Source organism: Salmo salar, chromosome ssa24 (assembly GCF_905237065.1).
Source record: "Salmo salar chromosome ssa24, Ssal_v3.1, whole genome shotgun sequence".
Lineage (NCBI taxonomy): Eukaryota > Metazoa > Chordata > Actinopteri > Salmoniformes > Salmonidae > Salmo > Salmo salar.
The window spans coordinates 15943531-15962091 of record NC_059465.1 but is presented as its reverse complement, the minus strand read 5'-3'; the positions used below and the strand labels follow the sequence as shown (position 1 = coordinate 15962091).

Below are 18561 nucleotides of genomic sequence, written 5' to 3'. Positions count from 1 at the left end.
CCTTTAAATCAAATCAAACTTTATTTGTCACATGCTCCAAATACAACAAGTGTAGACCTCGCTGTGAAATGCTTACTTACAAGCCCTTAACCAACAGTGCAGTTCAAGAAGCGTTAAGAAAATATTTACCAAATAAACTAAAGTAAAAAATAGGTTAGTTGAGGTCATTTGTACATGTAGGTAGGGGTGAAGTGACTATGCATAAATAATAAACAGCGAGTAGCAGCAGTGTACAAAACAAATGGAGGGAAGGGGCGGGGGGGTCAATGTAATAGTCCGGTGGCCATTTGATTAGTAGTGGTTTCTTTGCAGCAATTCGACCATGAAGGCCTGATTCATGCAGTCTCCTCTGAACAGTTGACGTTGAGATGTGTATGTTACTTGAACTCTGAAGCATTTATTTGGGCTGCAATTTCTGAGGCTGGTAACTCTAATGAACTTGTCCTCTGCAGCAGAGGTAACTCTGGGTCTTCCTTTCCTGTGGCGGTCCTCATGAGAGCCAGTTTCCTGATAGCGCTTGATGGTTTTTGCGACTGCACCTGAAGAAACTTTAAAAGTTCTTGACATTTTATGGATTGACTGACCTTCATGTTAAGTAATGATGGACTGTTGTTTCTCTTTGCTTATTTGAGCTGTTTTTGCCATAATATGGACTTGGTCTTTTACCAAATAGGGCTATATTCTGTATACCACCCCTACCTTGTCACAACACAAATGATTGGCTCAAATGCATTAAGAAGGAAAGAAATTCTACAAATGAACTTGTAACAAGGCACACCTGTTAATTGAAATACATTCCAGTTGACTACCTCATGAAGCTGGTTGAGAGAATGTCAAGCATGTGCAAAGCTGTCATCAAGGCAAAGGGTGGCTACTTTGAAGAATCTCAAATATAAATATATTTTGATTTGTTTAACACTTTTTTGGTTACTACATGATTCCATATGTGTTATTTCATTGTTTTGATGTCTTCACTATTATTCTACAATGTAGAAAATAGTAAACATAAAGAAAAACCCTTGAACGAGCAGGTGTGTCCAAACTTTTGACTGGTATTGTATATATATTTTGATATACATATTGAACCAATAAAATGTTTTCCAAAAATGTAATATGCAAATCTCACAAATGTGACATAAGAATAGGACTGCAATATCAAACTAAAATGTTATTATTAGTAATCTTATTAACATAAAACAATACACTATCGTAAGTTCTAAAACTTATGAGGTTTGAAAATGAATCAATAAATAAATACCACCACTATCCAACATTCTTTATCCTTCTTTGAAACATAATTTATTATTGTATCATACACATTTACATCCAGTGATAAGAATCTGTGCACAGACACTTAATGCAGCACTAAATCGCAAAGGCAGGCATGTAGGAGACCAAGGTTCTTTAACATTTTTAACAACACCTTGTTTCACGTGTTATTTTTTACAAGGGGACAAAGACCATCCCCGCACCAACAAACAAAAACAACAACAACCAACCCAGGTATTGGTACAGTATATACAGAGATTACTTTTGCCCAGTAAGCAAAAGCTGTCATGGGGTGTACCCTGAAAAACCATGTGATTATGTTTGCTTTGAATGATTTCACCCATGTAGAGTAATTACTACTGTACGAGACTGACAACTTTGGGTGACTACGTTAAGAGGTGACAGTATCAAGTATAGTACAGTTCAAATATTTCAGTTGCACTTCAGTTTCATGGCATATACATAAAACCCTCAAAATGCATATATGAGCATTATAACACCTGGTATGAACCCTGGGATGAACTTTCATCAGTACTCGTATGCAATTTTCCTAATTTACATAAACTATAGTCATCGTGAGAAATAACATTACGACCTTCTCAAGACAGGTCTACAATATGAGTGCTAATGAATGCTTACGCCAGCTGCACAGAGAGACTTTACGTAATTATTTTGATTGCCTCATTTACACTGAACAAAAATATAAACGCAAAATGCCAAAATTTCAAACATTTTACTGAGTTACAGTTAATATATGGAAATCAGTCAATTGAAACAAATTCATTAGGCCCTAATCTAAGGATTTCACATGACTGGGGATACAGATATGTATTTGTTGGTCACAGATACCTTTAAAAAAAAAGGTTGGGGCGTGGATCAGAAAAACAGTCAGTATTTGGTGTGACCACCATTTGCCTCATGCAGTGTGACATCTCCTTCGCATAGAGTTGATCAGGCTGTTGATTGTGGCCTGTGGCATGTTGTCCCACACCTCTTCAATGGCTGTGCGAAGTTGCTGGATATTGACGGGAACTGGAACACACTGTCGTACATGTCGATCCAGAGCATCCCAAACATGTTCAATGGGTGACATGTCTGGTGAGTATGCAGGCCATGGAAGAACGTTGACATTTTCAGCTTCCAAGAATTGTGTATAGATCCTTGCAACATGGGGACGTGTGTTATCATGCTGAAACATGAGGTGATGGCGGCGGATGAATGGCACGACAATGGGCCTCAGGATCTCGTCACACTATCTCTGTGCATTCAAATTGCCATTGATAAAATGCAATTGTGTTGGTTGTCCGTAGCATATGAGTGTCCATACTATAACCCCACCGCCATCATGGGGCACTCTGTTCACAATGTTGACATCAGCAAACCGCTCGCACACACGACGCCATCTGCCCGGTACAGTTGAAACCGGGATTCATCCGTGAAGAGTACACTTCACCAGCGTGCCAGTGGCCATCGAAGGTGAACATTTGCCCACTGAAGTCAGTTACGATGCCGAACTGCATTCAGGTCAAGACGACAAGCACGCATATGAGCTTCATCGAGACGGTTTCTGACAGTTTGTGCATAAATTCTTTGGTTGTGCAAACCTACAGTTTCATCAGCTGTCCGAGTGGCTGGTCTCAGACGATCCCGCAGGTGAAGAAGCCAGATGTAAACAGGGATGTAAACAAATGTGTGCACAAAATTTGAGAGAAATAAGCTTTTTGTGCGTTTGGAACATTTCTGGGATATTTTATTTCAGCTCATGAAACCAACACTTTACATGTTGCGTTTATATTTGTATTCAGTATATACAGTGCCTTGCGAAAGTATTCGGCCCCCTTGAACTTTTCGACCTTTTGCCACATTTCAGGCTTCAAACATAAAGATATAAAACTGTAATTTTTTTGTGAAGAATCAACAACAAGTGGGACACAATTATGAAGTGGAAGGAAATTTATTGGATATTTCAAACTTTTTTAACAAATAAAAAACGGAAGAATTGGCCGTGCAAAATTATTCAGCCCCCTTAAGTTAATACTTTGTAGCGCCACCTTTTGCTGTGATTACAGCTGTAAGTCGCTTGGGGTATGTCTCTATCAGTTTTGCACATCGAGAGACTGAAATTTTTGCCCATTCCTCCTTGCAAAACAGCTCGAGCTCAGTGAGGTTGGATGGAGAGCGTTTGTGAACAGCAGTTTTCAGTTCTTTCCACAGATTCTCGATTGGATTCAGGTCTGGACTTTTACTTGGCCATTCTAACACCTGGATATGTTTATTTGTGAACCATTCCATTGTAGATTTTGCTTTATGTTTTGGATCATTGTCTTGTTGGAAGACAAATCTCCGTCCCAGTCTCAGGTCTTTTGCAGACTCCATCAGGTTTTCTTCCAGAATGGTTCTGTATTTGGCTCCATCCATCTTCCCATCTATTTTAACCATCTTCCCTGCCCCTGCTGAAGAAAAGCAGGCCCAAACCATGATGCTGCCACCACCATGTTTGACAGTGGGGATGGGTTGTTCAGGGTGATGAGCTGTGTTGCTTTTACACCAAACATAACGTTTTGCATTGTTGCCAAAAAGTTTGATTTTGGTTTCATCTGACCAGAGCACCTTCTTCCACATGTTTGGTGTGTCTCCCAGGTGGCTAGTGGCAAACTTTAAACAACACTTTTTATGGATATCTTTAAGAAATGGCTTTCTTCTTGCCACTCTTCCATAAAGGCCAGATTTGTGCAGTATACGACTGATTGTTGTCCTATGGACAGAGTCTCCCACCTCAGCTGTAGATCTCTGCAGTTCATCCAGAGTGATCATGGGCCTCTTGGCTGCATCTCTGATCAGTCTTCTCCTTGTATGAGCTGAAAGTTTAGAGGGACGGCCGGGTCTTCGTAGATTTGCAGTGGTCTGATACTCCTTCCATTTCAATATTATCGCTTGCACAGTGCTCCTTGGGATGTTTAAAGCTTGGGAAATCTTTTTGTATCCAAATCCGGCTTTAAACTTCTCCACAACAGTATCTCGGACCTGCCTGGTGTGTTCCTTGTTCTTCATGATGCTCTCTGCGCTTTAAACGGACCTCTGAGACTATCACAGAGCAGGTGCATTTATACAGAGACTTGATTACACACAGGTGGATTCTATTCATCATCATTAGTCATTTAGGTCAACATTGGATCATTCAGAGATCCTCACTGAACTTCTGGAGAGAGTTTGCTGCACTGAAAGTAAAGGGGCTGAATGATTTTGCACGGCCAATTTTTCCGTTTTTTATTTGTTAAAAAAGTTTGAAATATCCAATAAATTTCGTTCCACTTCATAATTGTGTCCCACTTGTTGTTGATTCTTCACAAAAAATTACAGTTTTATATCTTTATGTTTGAAGCCTGAAATGTGGCAAAAGGTCGAAAAGTTCAAGGGGGCCGAATACTTTCGCAAGGCACTGTAAGTATCTAAACTGAAGCGTAACTGAGATTTGTGACCTCACACCTCTATGAAGTGCATCATGTCGGATGGTTAACGGGGTGATGGGAATCTGCAAACAACCCCAGATGTACAGATTTGATTATGTTGAGTGGGTAATTATTGTATCATTAGATAGCAATTCATTACATGTCATTGTTTTCATTATAGCTTTGCAAAATATAATGGATTTTTTGGGGCCCTTGACGCCACATCTCTGTCAAAAGCCCTCAATGTGTCCCTTATCCAAAACTGAGTGGTAGGACCTGAGTAGAGCCATTGTTTTAAGGCTCTCTTAAAAGAAACAGGTTAATAGAAACAACGCAACAAAGCAATGTCCTCTATCACTCTCTTTCACTATCACTCTCACTGTTACTATAAATCTCACTGTTCTTCTCCCTCACAATATGAAATTCAAATACTGAGATATAAGAATGACAAACCCACCCTGAACAGTTTCTCTCCCTGCTACCACCCAGTGTATACTCAGGATAATCGATTGAGCTCTGTCTCACTCAGAGTGTGGTTATCCTACATTGGCAAAAATCATGACAGTGGTAGTGGTTGAAGATTAAAATGAGAGAGAAATGTTTTTGAATAACATTTTGGTGGCAGGCTCTCTCAAGCCACTGTGGTGCCTATATACAAACCAGTAATGACACATTTGAGTTGAGAATGGACAAGGGCTGCTTGCCTAGCTTCCTTCTCCTTTATTGCCTCTCTCTTCCACTCCAGCATCCCTCCTTCACCACCCTCTTGCCTGTGCTCCGTCCTCCTGGGACCCAGAGTCGGAGTGTGGGATGCCCCCAGAGCTGTTGGCAGGGGCCCGGCCCATCATTTCCTGGCCCCACTCGCGGTGGCTGGACTCCTGGAGGCCCCGGCCAGTGGTCTCAATGGGCAGAGCACAGGAGGCGATGGCAGCCAGCAGGCAGCAGATGCTGTACACTGACAGAGTCAGGTACACAGAAGACTCCAACATCACCTGCAGGACAGGGGGAGGAATGAAAACAGTATCACCAGCCTAGGTAGGATAATGTCTTTCAGTACACATTATGTACAAATATTCTTTATATATTGGTTGTGGTAACTTTTTTTTCAATTTTACCTGTGCAACGAAGGGTGTGATGAGGGCTCCCACTCTAGCCATTCCACTACTAGTGCCCAGACCTAATGCTCTGGTTGCTGTTGGATATACCTGAGGAGTCAGGAGAACACCATGGGAATACATCATTAATTAACATTCAGAACAAGACAGTTCCTGCCGTTTACGCAAAAGGGAATGTCAAGTTTTACGCATTCTTTTTATTTACAGTATAATTTACTTTGTACCATATTGACACTGTAATACTTATTAGAAACCAATATAGAAGAAGAGTATGAACCAAATGACTATCCCTTCATTTAGTCACAAATCTATCAAAGAAATAAAACTGAACAGAAACCTGACGTCTGCGATTTAGTATAATCTTTGTTTTTAAAGTAAGAGCTGCCATTCTATTGAGTCGATAATGTAGCCATAGGGTACATGGGGTTGTATAGCCTATGACCTCACCTCAGGGGTGTAGACATAAGCAGCCTGGAAACCTCCTGCGATGAAGGCCCTGGCGATGAATATCAATACTGTCAGCCAGGTCCTGAAGGACAAACAACAACAATGTTAATAACAACAACAACAACACTGTTATTGTGTTGTCAGTTGCGGATCCACCACAGTGTTATGTTTGTCATAGAGTAGTGCATAGAGAATCCTAAAAGTAATAACTTTGTAATTTTGTATTGGATGGTCTTACCTCCCTACACAAGCGTAGAGTGGCACAAGGCAGAGAGAGAAGACGAAGAAGCACAGTGCCATTGTCTTCCTCCTTCCCAGCCGATCGATGGCCCACAGAGTCACCAGCAAGCCTGCCCAACATTATACATCAACCAATCTATTCAGATATTCTACTAGTCTTTTTAATCAATAAGAACAATTTACAATCTACTTTATTTCACAGTACCCTGCTCCCCATGCAATTGTGTTTAACAATATTATGACTATTAGTTGAAAGTAGGAGGTCGAAGAAGTATACCTGGGAATTCAGACAGGGTGGTCCACAGCAGATCCTTGTAGTCGTCTGAGGTCAGGTATTTACACTCCAGGCTACACTTGGGCTCCCTCTTACTACCTTTTGACTCTAGAGCGAGACATAACACAAGAAACACGTGATGCACACTTAGCAGTGCTCACTGCAACCCTCCAGAATCACAAGGTCCTGAAATGACCTTGAGACTTAAAGGCTAATGTAACCTGCGGTCAATTGGAGTTACTCTTGGTTAAAGCGTTACATAAATATCAATTTTTAGTTGAATAAGATGGTTTGGGCTCAGCAGGTTAATACTATGCTTAAGAGTGTTTGTGTGAGTGTTGCTGATGATGTCAGAGGAGAAGGAGCAGTAACTCACCCCCACAGGCGCCCCCCTCCTGGAAGAGCTCAGTGGTGAGCAGGACCAGGCCATAGTAGGCGAATGCATTAGAGAACCTTAAGAGATAAAACAGTCAATCTAAGGATTCCCATAAGGAAAACTGGGATAATTAAGGATGTAACTCTTATGTTAAATAAAGGTTACATTAAAAAAATGTATGAAGATGTTCAATCAAAGAATGTAACAGAGCAGTACTGGTTATGTTTTAAAGATGTAAGAGTTTAAATTAGTCATCAGATGTGATCTACTAACTTTTAATTACCTGTATCTAGAAATTAGGAAATGTCATGTTTTTCTTTGTTAAAATGGTTTAAGTTATTTACCAAATAAACCACAGCAGAATTGTGGTCCAGCGAAAATGCGGTGAGAAAAGATCCTGGAACTTCCCACGGTCCTCCTAATTGACAAACAGTCAAGAAACACAATATGACAGATAAACAACTGAAACAAGCCAAACTACTTTAGTATGCCCTGTACGTATTCCATACAATATATCTTAATGTGCTGGGCTGTACCTGTCTGGCAGCAATTAGTTTTCCCAGGGGCATGGGGACTCCGTTCTCCTTGGCGATGCGCTTCAGGGTAGTCAGAGCTTTCTCCTGGTTCCCTGTCAACACGTCATAGCGTGCACTTTCTGGCAGCCACTGTTTCCAAAACCAAAGGGTCAGTCGTTTAATAATGTAAAATAAATGAATTCAAGTGAATTGGTAGTAGCTGTTAGTGGCATACGAGTGGTGGAAAAAGTACCAATTTCATAAAGATACCTTAGTAGAAAATGACTCACGTAAAAGTGAAAGTAACCCAGTAAAATACTACTTGAGTAAAAGTATTTGGTTTTAAAGTATCAAAAGTAAATGTAATTGCAAAAATACACTTAAGTATCAAAACTAAAAGTACAAATAATTTCAAATTCCTTATATTAAGCAAACCAGATGGCGCCATATTATATATTTTTTAATTTACAGAAAGCCAGGGGAACACCCCAACACTCAGACATAATTTACAAACAAAGCATGTGTGAGTCCGCCAGATCAAAGGCAGTAGGGATGACCAGGGATGATCTCTTGATAAGTGTGTGAATTAGACCATTTTACAGTCCTGCTAAAGCATTCAAAATATAACGAGTACTTTTGAGTGTTAGGGAAAACGTATGGAGTAAAAAGTACATTCTTTTCTTTAAGAATGTAGTGAAGTAAAAGTTGTCAAAAATAGTAAAGTAAAGTACAGATACCCCAAAAACTACTTAAATAGTACTTTAAAGTATTTTTACTTAAGTACTTTACACTACTGCATACTCACAAAAGAGAGGATAGCGAAGATGAAGAGCGGAATGGTGGAGAGGCCGAGCAGCCAGCGCCAGCCCAGAGTGGGCATCACCAGGATGGCCAGCAGCACCTCAAACACAGTGCCCAGCGCCCAGAATATCTGCAGGGGCACAACAATAGGTACAGGAAATGGTTGGCATGATGAGTTCCCTGGCACATTGAAGCAGCTTCATTGATCCAGGTCAGTGGAGATCTATCCTGCTCCTGAGTGGCCACAAACTTGGCATCAAGAGGATCACTCACAAACAAGTGGATCAATTTGTACCTCACAGACCTGCTAATGTCTCAAATCAATGACGGACTTGACAGAGTTAAAAGTGGACCTCACAGGACGACTGCAGAGTTGGACAGAGAGATAGAAGCGCAGGAGAGAGGAGTTGAGTTGGACAGGCCACAGACTAGAGTGTAACTCTTGCTAAGTGATAGTAAAGGATAAATCATACCTCGATTAGCAAGATGCAGGTGGCTCTGGACCTCATGGGGAGAAACTCTGCATACAGTGTCACCCTGAAGGGAGAAGGACATGTCACTTTTATGCTACTTCTATTAACTATTATTGTGTGTCATTAATATAAGGTCAAATCTGTAACCCACTTATAACTGGGTAGATAACATAACCCAATCCTTTTCTGTGTCCTACTACAGTATACTGTAGCTATTGCTATAATGCCAACAGGAAGGGATACGTACGACTGTGGGGCTCCTCCGATGCCGAAGCCCACCAAGGCACGGAGGAAGAGGATCCAGCCGTAGACGGGGGCAAAGGCGCTCAGTACACCGTAGAACATGGTCCACGCCACACTCATCTTCAGACCCTGTGTACACACACACACACCCACAACTGTGAGCTCTGACACAGACAGCAAAATACCCTAACTATCTCTACCACATATCACACTGTCATGGATATCCCTATTCCCCATCTCTGCCCAAGACGTTGATATAAAACTGATGTCTCATGAAAGCCTGTGAAAGCACATAACTAGGTCATTCCACGAAATGAGTGTATTTTGCATCCCTTTGAGATTAAGTAGAAATTGTGCGCCAATATTGAATTTTAAAAGCCTATATTAAATGAAGTGCCCTTTAATATGGACCACATGGACCACAGATTTTTATATAAATGAAGACTTGCTGAAGTTCCAAAATGCATAACTTTCCACCGAGGGCCCTCTGGTGACTTCTAGGAAGATTTTAAATCCACTTAACCACAACATTTCTCCAAGTTCTCACCATCATTGTTAAGCCCTATTTATTTCATGTGATTAGTGATTCATTTAAGTCTGTCCCTCATTTTATTAAGGTAAAGCCTGTTACGTGAACAGAACTCACATTTTAATATGATGAAACTATTCCTTTTTCATATTGTTTTCAAAAGAAACATTGAACAGCTAATAGTCAAATCATAGTGTAAAAGCAGGTGAGTGTAATGATGGGGCGGTAAGTCGGAAGCAGGTGAAACTTTTTAATAAAACAACAAAACCAAGAACACGACACTAACATAAGGCAGTACGCCGGGACACAAGAACAACTGGTTAGTGAACCTGGGAGAGTGACATATAAAGGGGAGGAAATGATGAAGGTAATGGAGTCCAGGTGTGGGTGCACGTAATGATGAGTGCCAGGACTCCTCAGGAACCTCCCCAGCTCCTGATTCATCCTCTCCACCTGCCCATTAGACTGAGGCCGATGCCCGGATGTGAGGCTAACCGTGACCCTGAGCTTCTCCAAGAAGGCCATCCATACTCGGGATGTGAATTGGGGGCCACGGTCCGAGACGATGTCCCCTGGAAGGCCATAATGCCGGAAGACCTGATGAAAGAGTGCGTCAGCGACCTGGAGAACAGTGGGAAGACCAGGAAGAGGAATTAAGCGACATGACTTAGAGAATCTATCCACTACCACCAAAATGGTGGTGAAACCATCAGAAGGGGGAAGCTCAGTAACAAAGTCAATGGATAGATGGGACCAAGGTCGCTGAGGCACGGGAAGCGGCAGGAGCTTCCCTGCTGGAGCATTCCGGGGGGACTTGGTTTGAGCACATACGGAACAGGAGTTGATATACTGCGTAACATCCTGCACCAAGGTGGGCCACCAGTATTTCTCAGTAATGGAATGGATGGTGCGAGAAATACCTGGATGTCCAGCGATGACAGCTGTGTGTGCCCAGGTCAGCAGCCTTTCCCTTATCCCTATGGAAACGTAGATGCGCGCGGGAAGACAATTCCGGGGTGCGGGCTCCCTCTCTAGAGCCTGGGGGATGTCCACATCTACGTCTCAAGCCACTGGACCCACGACTCGGGAGGATGGGATTATGGGTGCCTTCTGGACAGGAGCCTCTCCCAAATCGTAGTTATGGGTAAGGGCATTGGCTTGATGTTCTTAGAGCTTGGCCGATAGGTCAGCGTGAAGTTGAAACTTATGAAGAAGAGGCCCCACCTGGCTTGGTGCGGATTCAGTCTCCTCGCTGTCCGTATATACTCAAGGTTCCGATGGTCGGTGAGGATGGCGAATGGTTCCTTGGCACCCTCCAGCCAGTGTCTCCACTCCTCTAATGCCAACTTCACTGCCAAGAGCTCCCGATCGCCGACGTCATAATTCCTCTCTGCGGGGGACACTTTCTTGGAGAAGAAAGCACAAGGATACAATTTGTGGGTCCCCCTGTCTTTGTGACAAAACTGCCCCTACACCCACCTCCGATGCGTCTATCTCAACCACAAAAGGTAGCGTGGGATCTGGGTGTTTTAGCAAGGGGGCGCAGGTGAAACACCCCTTGAGGAGACGAAAGGCCTCGTCAGCTGCTGGAGACCAAACCAACCTACTAGGCCCACCCTTGAGGTGAGAGGGCGGCGACGGCGCTGAAGTTCCTGATGAAGCGGCGGTAAAAGTTGGCAAACCCCAAAAACCGTTGTAACCCCTTGATGGTGGTTGGGACTGGCCATGGCCTTACCGCATCTACCTTCTTGTCCTCCTTCCTCACTCCCTGCGGGCTGATTTGGTAGCCCAAGAAGGAGACAGCCCTCTGGTGGAATTGGCACTTCTCTGCCTTGACGAACAGGTGGTTATCCAAGAGGCGTTCCAGGACTGCTCAAACTTGAGTGATGTGATCCTCCAGGTTGGTCGAGAAGATCAGGATGTCATAGATGTACACAATCACCTGATGTCCGAGCATGTCCCTCAACACCTCGTTGACGAATGCCTGGAACACTGACGGAGCATTGGCTACACCAAAGGGCATAACCAAGTAGTCTTAGTGACCAGATATCGTACTGAACGCCGTCTTCCACTCATCCCCCTCCCGGATGCGAATGAGTTTGGTGAAGAACCTGGCCTCGCGGAGCTGCTTGATGACTGATGGCACCAGAAGGAGAGGGTACCAATACGTTGTGGTGATGTCATTGAGTCCATAATAATCGAAACAAGGGAGGTAATCCTCCCTCCTTGGCCACGAAGAAGAAACCAGCCGACGCAGGGGACGTGGACCTGCGGATGAAACCCTGTTGGAGCGCATCTTGAATGTAGTCCTCCATGGCCTGGGTCTCAGCCACTGACAGAGGGTAGATGTGTCTGCGCGGAGGTGTAGCACCGGAAAACAGGTCAATGGCACAGTCTCAGGGAAGATGAGGAGGGAGACAGGTTGCACGAGTCTTGGAGAATACCTCCCTTAGATCCTGATATTCCACCGGGATGTTGGGTTGGAGGGCAACCAGACTCTCAACCAACGTGGAACCAAAGGGGACAGGAAAGCAGGTCTTCCGGCATTCAGGTGACCAGTCGGTGATTCTCATCCTCGACCATGAGATGGTAGGGTTATGGCGCTGAAGCCAAAGTAGGCCGAGGATGATCTTGTGAACGGGTGTTCTGGTGATGAAGAAGGGGATGTTTTCCTGGTGATTGGGCTCCACGGTGAGGGTGAGTGGTTGGGTGATGTGTGTGATGGTTCCCGGATCCTAGAGGCCGACAGTCAAGACCTTGAACCGGAAAAGGAGAGGAGAGCAGGTAGGTAGTAATATTGAGAGAGCAGAAAAGGGTCTGATCCATAAAATTCCCCGCGGCGCCTAAAGCTGTGGACACAGGACATGAGGGACAGTTAGCCAGAGTGATGGGTACTAAAAAGAGTCTAACAGGAAGAGCAGTAGATGGAATACTCACCCCTGGTCCAGGGGATATAACGTCGCGTGACCGTCCCTCTGCTCTAGTGGATCCCGGATTCTGAAGTAACGGACACCGCTGGCGCTTGTGCCCTCCCTGGCCAGAGTACAGAGCCCCAGCCCGTCGTTCCGCCGCGGGAAGGCGTGTTACCCCTACCTCCATGGGTTCAGGCTCTGATCCCGAACACTCGCCGAAAGAGGGAGAGAAGTGATGTAGATGCCAACGCTCCCGGAGGAGGTTATCCAGACGGATGGCCATCGCAATGACTGCGTCCAGGGTGAGGTTGTCATCTCGGCGGGCCAGTTCCGTCTGGACCTCCTCGCGCAGACCTCTTCTAAATAACGTGCTGAGCGCCAGCTCATTCCATCCACTGGAAGCTGCTACTGTCCAGAAGGTAAGCGCATACTCAGCAGCCGTCTGATACCCCTGCTGGAGCTGAAGCAGACGCTCACCTCCCTCTCTGCCCTCCGCAGGATGATCAAAAATAAATGTAAACAGAGCCATGTACCCCTCATAAGACTCAAGCTCCTCCTCTCCTCTCATCAACCCTGTTACTGTCAACCATGTGACTTTATTTGGAACTTAAAAGGCACTGCTGTCCCCATACCATAAGACTGCTATCTGAGTTGACCTTTGTATTTTATTCATATTTTTCCCTCTATGCAAAAATAATATGCACATATTATACTGAGTCTACACACACCCACTCACATACAATCATCATATACGCTGCTGCTATTCTGTTTATGATATATCCTGATGCCTAGTCACCCTACCCCTATACATATCTACCTCTATCGATCCAATATCCCTGCACATTGTAAATATGGTGCTGGAACTGACCCTGTATATAGTATGTTTACTTACTTTATCGTGTTCTTGTTATTTCTATATCTTGTGTGTTTTTGTTGTACCTTGTTATTTTTTGTATTACATTGTTATTGAAAACTGCATTGTTTGGGTTAGAGCTTGCAAAAATGGCATTTCACTCTACTTGTGCATGTGACATTAAAACTTAACTTATGATAGTTATTTTTTATTTAACCTCTTCTTTATAAAGTTGAACATGTGCTTTTTTTATGACAGAATGTAAAAATGAGGTGAAATCTAAAAATTTTGGGGGACTAAGTTACACTTCTAAAAAGGCACCGAATAAGTGGAATGACCCAACTGCTGTGAAATGCCAATTAGAAATCGATATAGACCTCCCCATAATAAACCCAGCCATTGAACTCACTGTTTTTCTGCCATACTTATCGGATATGTTCCCCCAAATGGAAGAGCTGATCATCATTCCAATGAACACCGCCTGGAGTTAAATAAAAACAGAGGAAATGGATATCACATATGTAGAGGCCTTGTCAGTAATGAAATGTGACAGTGTAAGACTGCACTAACATCAACAGCTACTGCTATTACACTCATCACTACCACTACTAGTCCATACAATCAGCACCACCTTCTCAACAACTCATTGTTATTATTGATTAATGTACTGCATTGTTGAGGGAGCTAGCACATAAGCATTTCACTGCACCTTTTATACCTGTTGTAAACTGTGTATGTGACGAAAACATTTAGTTTGATTTTAACTACCATTAGCCCACCAATCCGTCATCATTTAGTGTTACTGGTAATCAATGTAAGAACGAGACCGGCATTACCGAGGTGAGTAGCGCCACCCACAGGCTTGGAAGCCTCCATTCACAGTGAAGCTGTGGTGCCAGGATGCTTAGAATCATCATCTCCATAGCATCAGCCATCTGAACAAACAGCGGCCATAAGGAACGGTGGGAAAGGAAACAATGAAGACACAGTGAATTGTGCTGATATACATTATACTCACATGTACAAGTTTGAAATACAGCACATACACAACATGTTATGAAACTGTTATGTTTTTCTCTCGGACTGTCTTAAGCGTGGCTGCTCACCCAGGACAGACCAGTGAGGATGGAGAGTTTCCACTGGAACTTCCCAAAACCAATGGCCTCCACAGCATCCTCCACCATGAAAGTGTCTGGGAAGAATAAGAGGTGTAACCAATTAACAATAAATTCTATACCAACTCAAGTAGGAAATTACATAACATACAGATGATGACTTGCAAGTATGGATTGCAAGTTACTATGATAAATGTGTACGCAATGAGTAACTGTAGTCAATCTCATTAAAGAGAAAGGCCATTATAACAGCCCAGTGGTCCCCTGAGGGGGTAAGTGGAAGAAGAGAGGGGGAAGGCGATTTCATGCATATGGAAGTTATGAGTTTGGATGGGGCAGTCAGAGTGGTGGCTAAGGAGGGACCCAGTCATACCATCAGTTGGGTTGGCAAACTCCCGGGGTACTAGTGCGCCATCATGAAGTGCCACAGACTCCATGTAAGCCTGCCTCCCATCGATCTGGACTTCCTGCTCTCTCCCCAAGCAGTCATCCTCAGAGCGTGTGCTCTCACCCGTGCGACGGAACTTGACCACCCTGCAATAGAGAAAGCCAGGAAGATCAACTTGGATCAGTTTGCCAGCCTACTGTAAAGACGTTTGTGCCAACACAGCTGAATGCAGCTGAGAATGAGAGGCTGTTGCCTAGGTGATATGAGCTGTTCCTCTCAGGCAAACAGAGGTAAGTTATGCACTGCTGTTCACAACTGACAAACTTGTGTGCCACCTAAGAATTGTGTGTAGACCACAAATAGATTTGATGTTAAGAAAAATGTAATTCTCATATTTAGACAATACCTTAAACACCTGTATGTTATCTGTACATCAAGCTTATATATTCCACATGTTGTAAGATGACAGACTGCTGATAGAGGGTGGAACACTGTAAAAGGAACATGGAGGCAGCCCAGTGATGTCTTAATCACTGTGATTACTACATAGATTTGCCAAGGTCAGAAGAAATACAGCTGATCGCCCACTGAGCCTAGAAATCAACATGTCTTGCTTACTGTGGTTCAGTTTCTTTCAGTTCTGTACAGAACAATCCCACATTTATCCCATATAGACTTGGAGAAGGGCATTGCTCAATGGACAGATTCTGTAAACCGTTGTGTTGATGGCTTTACACTTTCTGCAAGAAAGTTGCTTTGAGGCCTAATTGCCTCAACCATCATCTCCTCTCAAGTAATAGCATAAGATCTATGGATCCTGTTTGGAAATATTATTTTGGGTTTCACACTGGGGAGAAAGACAGTTTGCTGCCACAGTCACATTGCACAATTTCAGATCTCCAATTTTTAGGTAGTAACTGGGCCTACTGCCAAGTCACTGCTTTACTGGCATAGGAACAATTGTAAAGAGAATTTTGTGCCTTTTTTTATTACACATAAAAAAGGAGAGTCTCAATAGAAACATAGTTGGAAATTGATGGTGATAGCCAGGTGTGGACAACTCTGGTCGACCCAGCTTCAGTGAAAAGTGTGTATTTTTGTCAATAAACATAAATGAACGTAATAGATTTTCATGCACAATAGATACAATTGTAGTATGAATATTCTAAAACCATTCCAAATCATGGTTATTTTGTTGCTACAAAATAATTTGTAATAGGCTGACATATACATCTGTTACCTACTGTATACCTACAGTAATTGCTAGGCTAAATGTGTAGCCATTGCTAGCAGAAATATTTGTGATAAAATGAAAATAGGCTACATGTTGTGTAACATATTAGATGTTAACCACCCCATTCTAACAAACTGGTGCAACTCATGCATGATCAAAATAAAGGCATGACGAATGATGTTGGCACAGTAGTAGCTTCATATACAATAGGCAATTATGTGAATGAACCCCCTGTGAAATATGCACACTGTCACTACCAGTAAAAAACAAACACAAATACTAGCCGACATTGTTGTAGCACCCAAATGAGCAGTTGGGTCAGGGTTACTGTTTACCGGTCATTGATGCTTTGCTTTCAAACAAAACGCCCGTCAGTTACTCGACATGCCACATTGTATTCGTGTAGAGTACTCTGACTAGCACAAAATAGAAATACAATGTTGCACATATTATTATGTCAAGAGATCATTGTCACCCAACAGCTGCAACTCAAGCAATCACGAAAGAAAGGCTGTGGGCGAAGGGTCGGTTTAACAAAATGACCCAGTTACGATCAAATTAGAAATTAATACGTTGTTTTATATATACACTCACGGGAGTTGTCTTAACTGGAACAAATCATCGTCCATTTTGGTGGTGTTTATTGGGTTCCACAGTGAATTGTCTCATTGCCATTACATCGTTATCATAGCGAGTCGAGATTTCAGCACCACAAGCTCGCGGAGAGCCACCCGTTCTGGTTCTCAGCGGAGAGCCAATGAGGGACGGGATATTCAGAATTATGTATATCATTGGATATTCACTATTTCAGCTTCCTGTGTCGTGTCACAGCAGTGTGCCAGCCAAAAGGTACTGTGAAGTGATGGCGGCAGCAGGGTCACTCGTGCGGGCCGGGAGCAATGACGTTTGGAACCCCTGGACAGCTGACACTTTATGTCTTGGCCAATAAGAGCCTTTAAGCGACCGGGGCGGCATTATCATACTCCTCCTTTCGGGTCTTTGATTAATGATGGAACTGAATCATGGAAAAACAATATAGGCCTACCCACATTAAAATAGCCAACTTGTCAACAACGCCACAATTTGCGAAATAAGGATGCAGCCAGCACCTATGCAAGCCTGGGATGTGGGATGACATTTCATATTTAAGAATCGAAATTATTTGGGTAGAACATTTACTTTTAGGTCTATTTTGAGAGACATGCTGCTCAAGACAGCTTGTGGTACTGTGTAACCATAGCAACGCATGTAAGCAAACGTCAGCGGATGCTAGCTAGTTTACAAAACGATAGCCCATTGTTGATGTTATTAAGCATGGATTAAATGGTGATACATGTGAACAATTTAACTGTTGTTCTTATAGATGTTCTAATAGTCATTTCACAACTGTTGAACAAATATTGTGCTTTGACAATGAATGTAGTTTACGTTAGCTGCCAGCCTAGTAAATTGGGCGTTCACTCACTGCTTAACAATGACGTAGAGAAAAACGGGGCAATCAAGAGTGTGCTACGAAATTAATGTCAAAACGTAGTTTTCTTTGACCTTTGTCATTATAAATTACATATAATTAATAATTACATTGTTCTCTACAATATTATGACCTTAATATACTCGTACTTGACAGTGTTGATGAAATAAGAACTAGTACAAAAGGAGGCCCAACATGCATCTTTTTTCAATATTAAATTGAATGTCATTGAGAAAATAAAGGTTTCATAATGTTTTTTTTTTTCTAACGTCCTTTCTGAATTTCAAAGTAATCCGAGAAGTAATCATGTAGTTTTTCAAAAGTATCTGTATTTTCAGTTTACATGTAATCAATTACACCCCAACCCTGTTTGTGGTTGACTCGTAAGAGTATGGGGTTACTTAGATTTGCAGACTATGCCAAGGTAAATGTGTCCTTTGCCAAGATCTTTACACTTTTCTCTCTGTCTTTTCAGCCTGTGAATACCAGTGCAGCAAGCTGGTACAACAAGGCAAATTAACTGGGGTGGTGATTAGGACTTCAGTCAAATGCTACACAAGGTATTGAATGAATTGAAACACATGAGTAAGCTTCCTTTGTCCCAATGTGTATTTTGGTTTGAGCAATGGTAAATACATGTTACCTATTCTTCATAGATACACATTTATATTTGTATAATTTAAGACGAAGCAAAGCAAATGTGCTGTAGGAAATGAATACTAGTAACTGTTTCGGCCTTGAATCAAACTCATTTAAAACCATCTGAACATGCAACGTTTAGGATTTTCATCAGACCATGAAACATTGTGTATATTGCTGACAAGGCCGGCCTGTAGTTTCCCCATGTGGACTGCCTT

General features: G+C 42.7%; 1 protein-coding gene across 1 annotated transcript; it reads right to left on the bottom strand.

Moving 5' to 3' along the window:
• Positions 1–4649: 4649 nt before the first annotated feature.
• On the bottom strand, positions 4650–17253 carry LOC106584993 (synaptic vesicle 2-related protein). The gene is made up of 16 exons (XM_014170710.2): positions 16828–17253; positions 14985–15145; positions 14603–14688; positions 14333–14431; positions 13906–13977; positions 9207–9331; positions 8960–9023; positions 8491–8616; positions 7707–7835; positions 7515–7588; positions 7171–7247; positions 6798–6902; positions 6519–6630; positions 6281–6362; positions 5834–5923; positions 4650–5710 (listed from the first exon to the last, which is right to left on the bottom strand). Exons 1-16 carry the CDS (start codon positions 16860–16862, stop codon positions 5474–5476), a joined length of 1674 nt encoding a protein of 557 aa, XP_014026185.1. The 5' UTR covers positions 16863–17253; the 3' UTR covers positions 4650–5473.
• Between the last annotated feature and the right edge of the window lie 1308 nt (positions 17254–18561).

Excerpts from the sequence above, each read along its gene's own strand:
- LOC106584993 (XM_014170710.2), bottom strand. The coding sequence starts at position 16,862 with ATGGACGATGATTTGTTCCAGTTAAGACAACTCCC. Across the intron at positions 6,903-7,170 it reads GGAGGGGGGCGCCTGTGGGG|AGTCAAAAGGTAGTAAGAGG; the intron begins GTGAGTTACTGC and ends GTCTCGCTCTAG. Across the intron at positions 5,924-6,280 it reads CTTATGTCTACACCCCTGAG|GTATATCCAACAGCAACCAG; the intron begins GTGAGGTCATAG and ends CTGACTCCTCAG.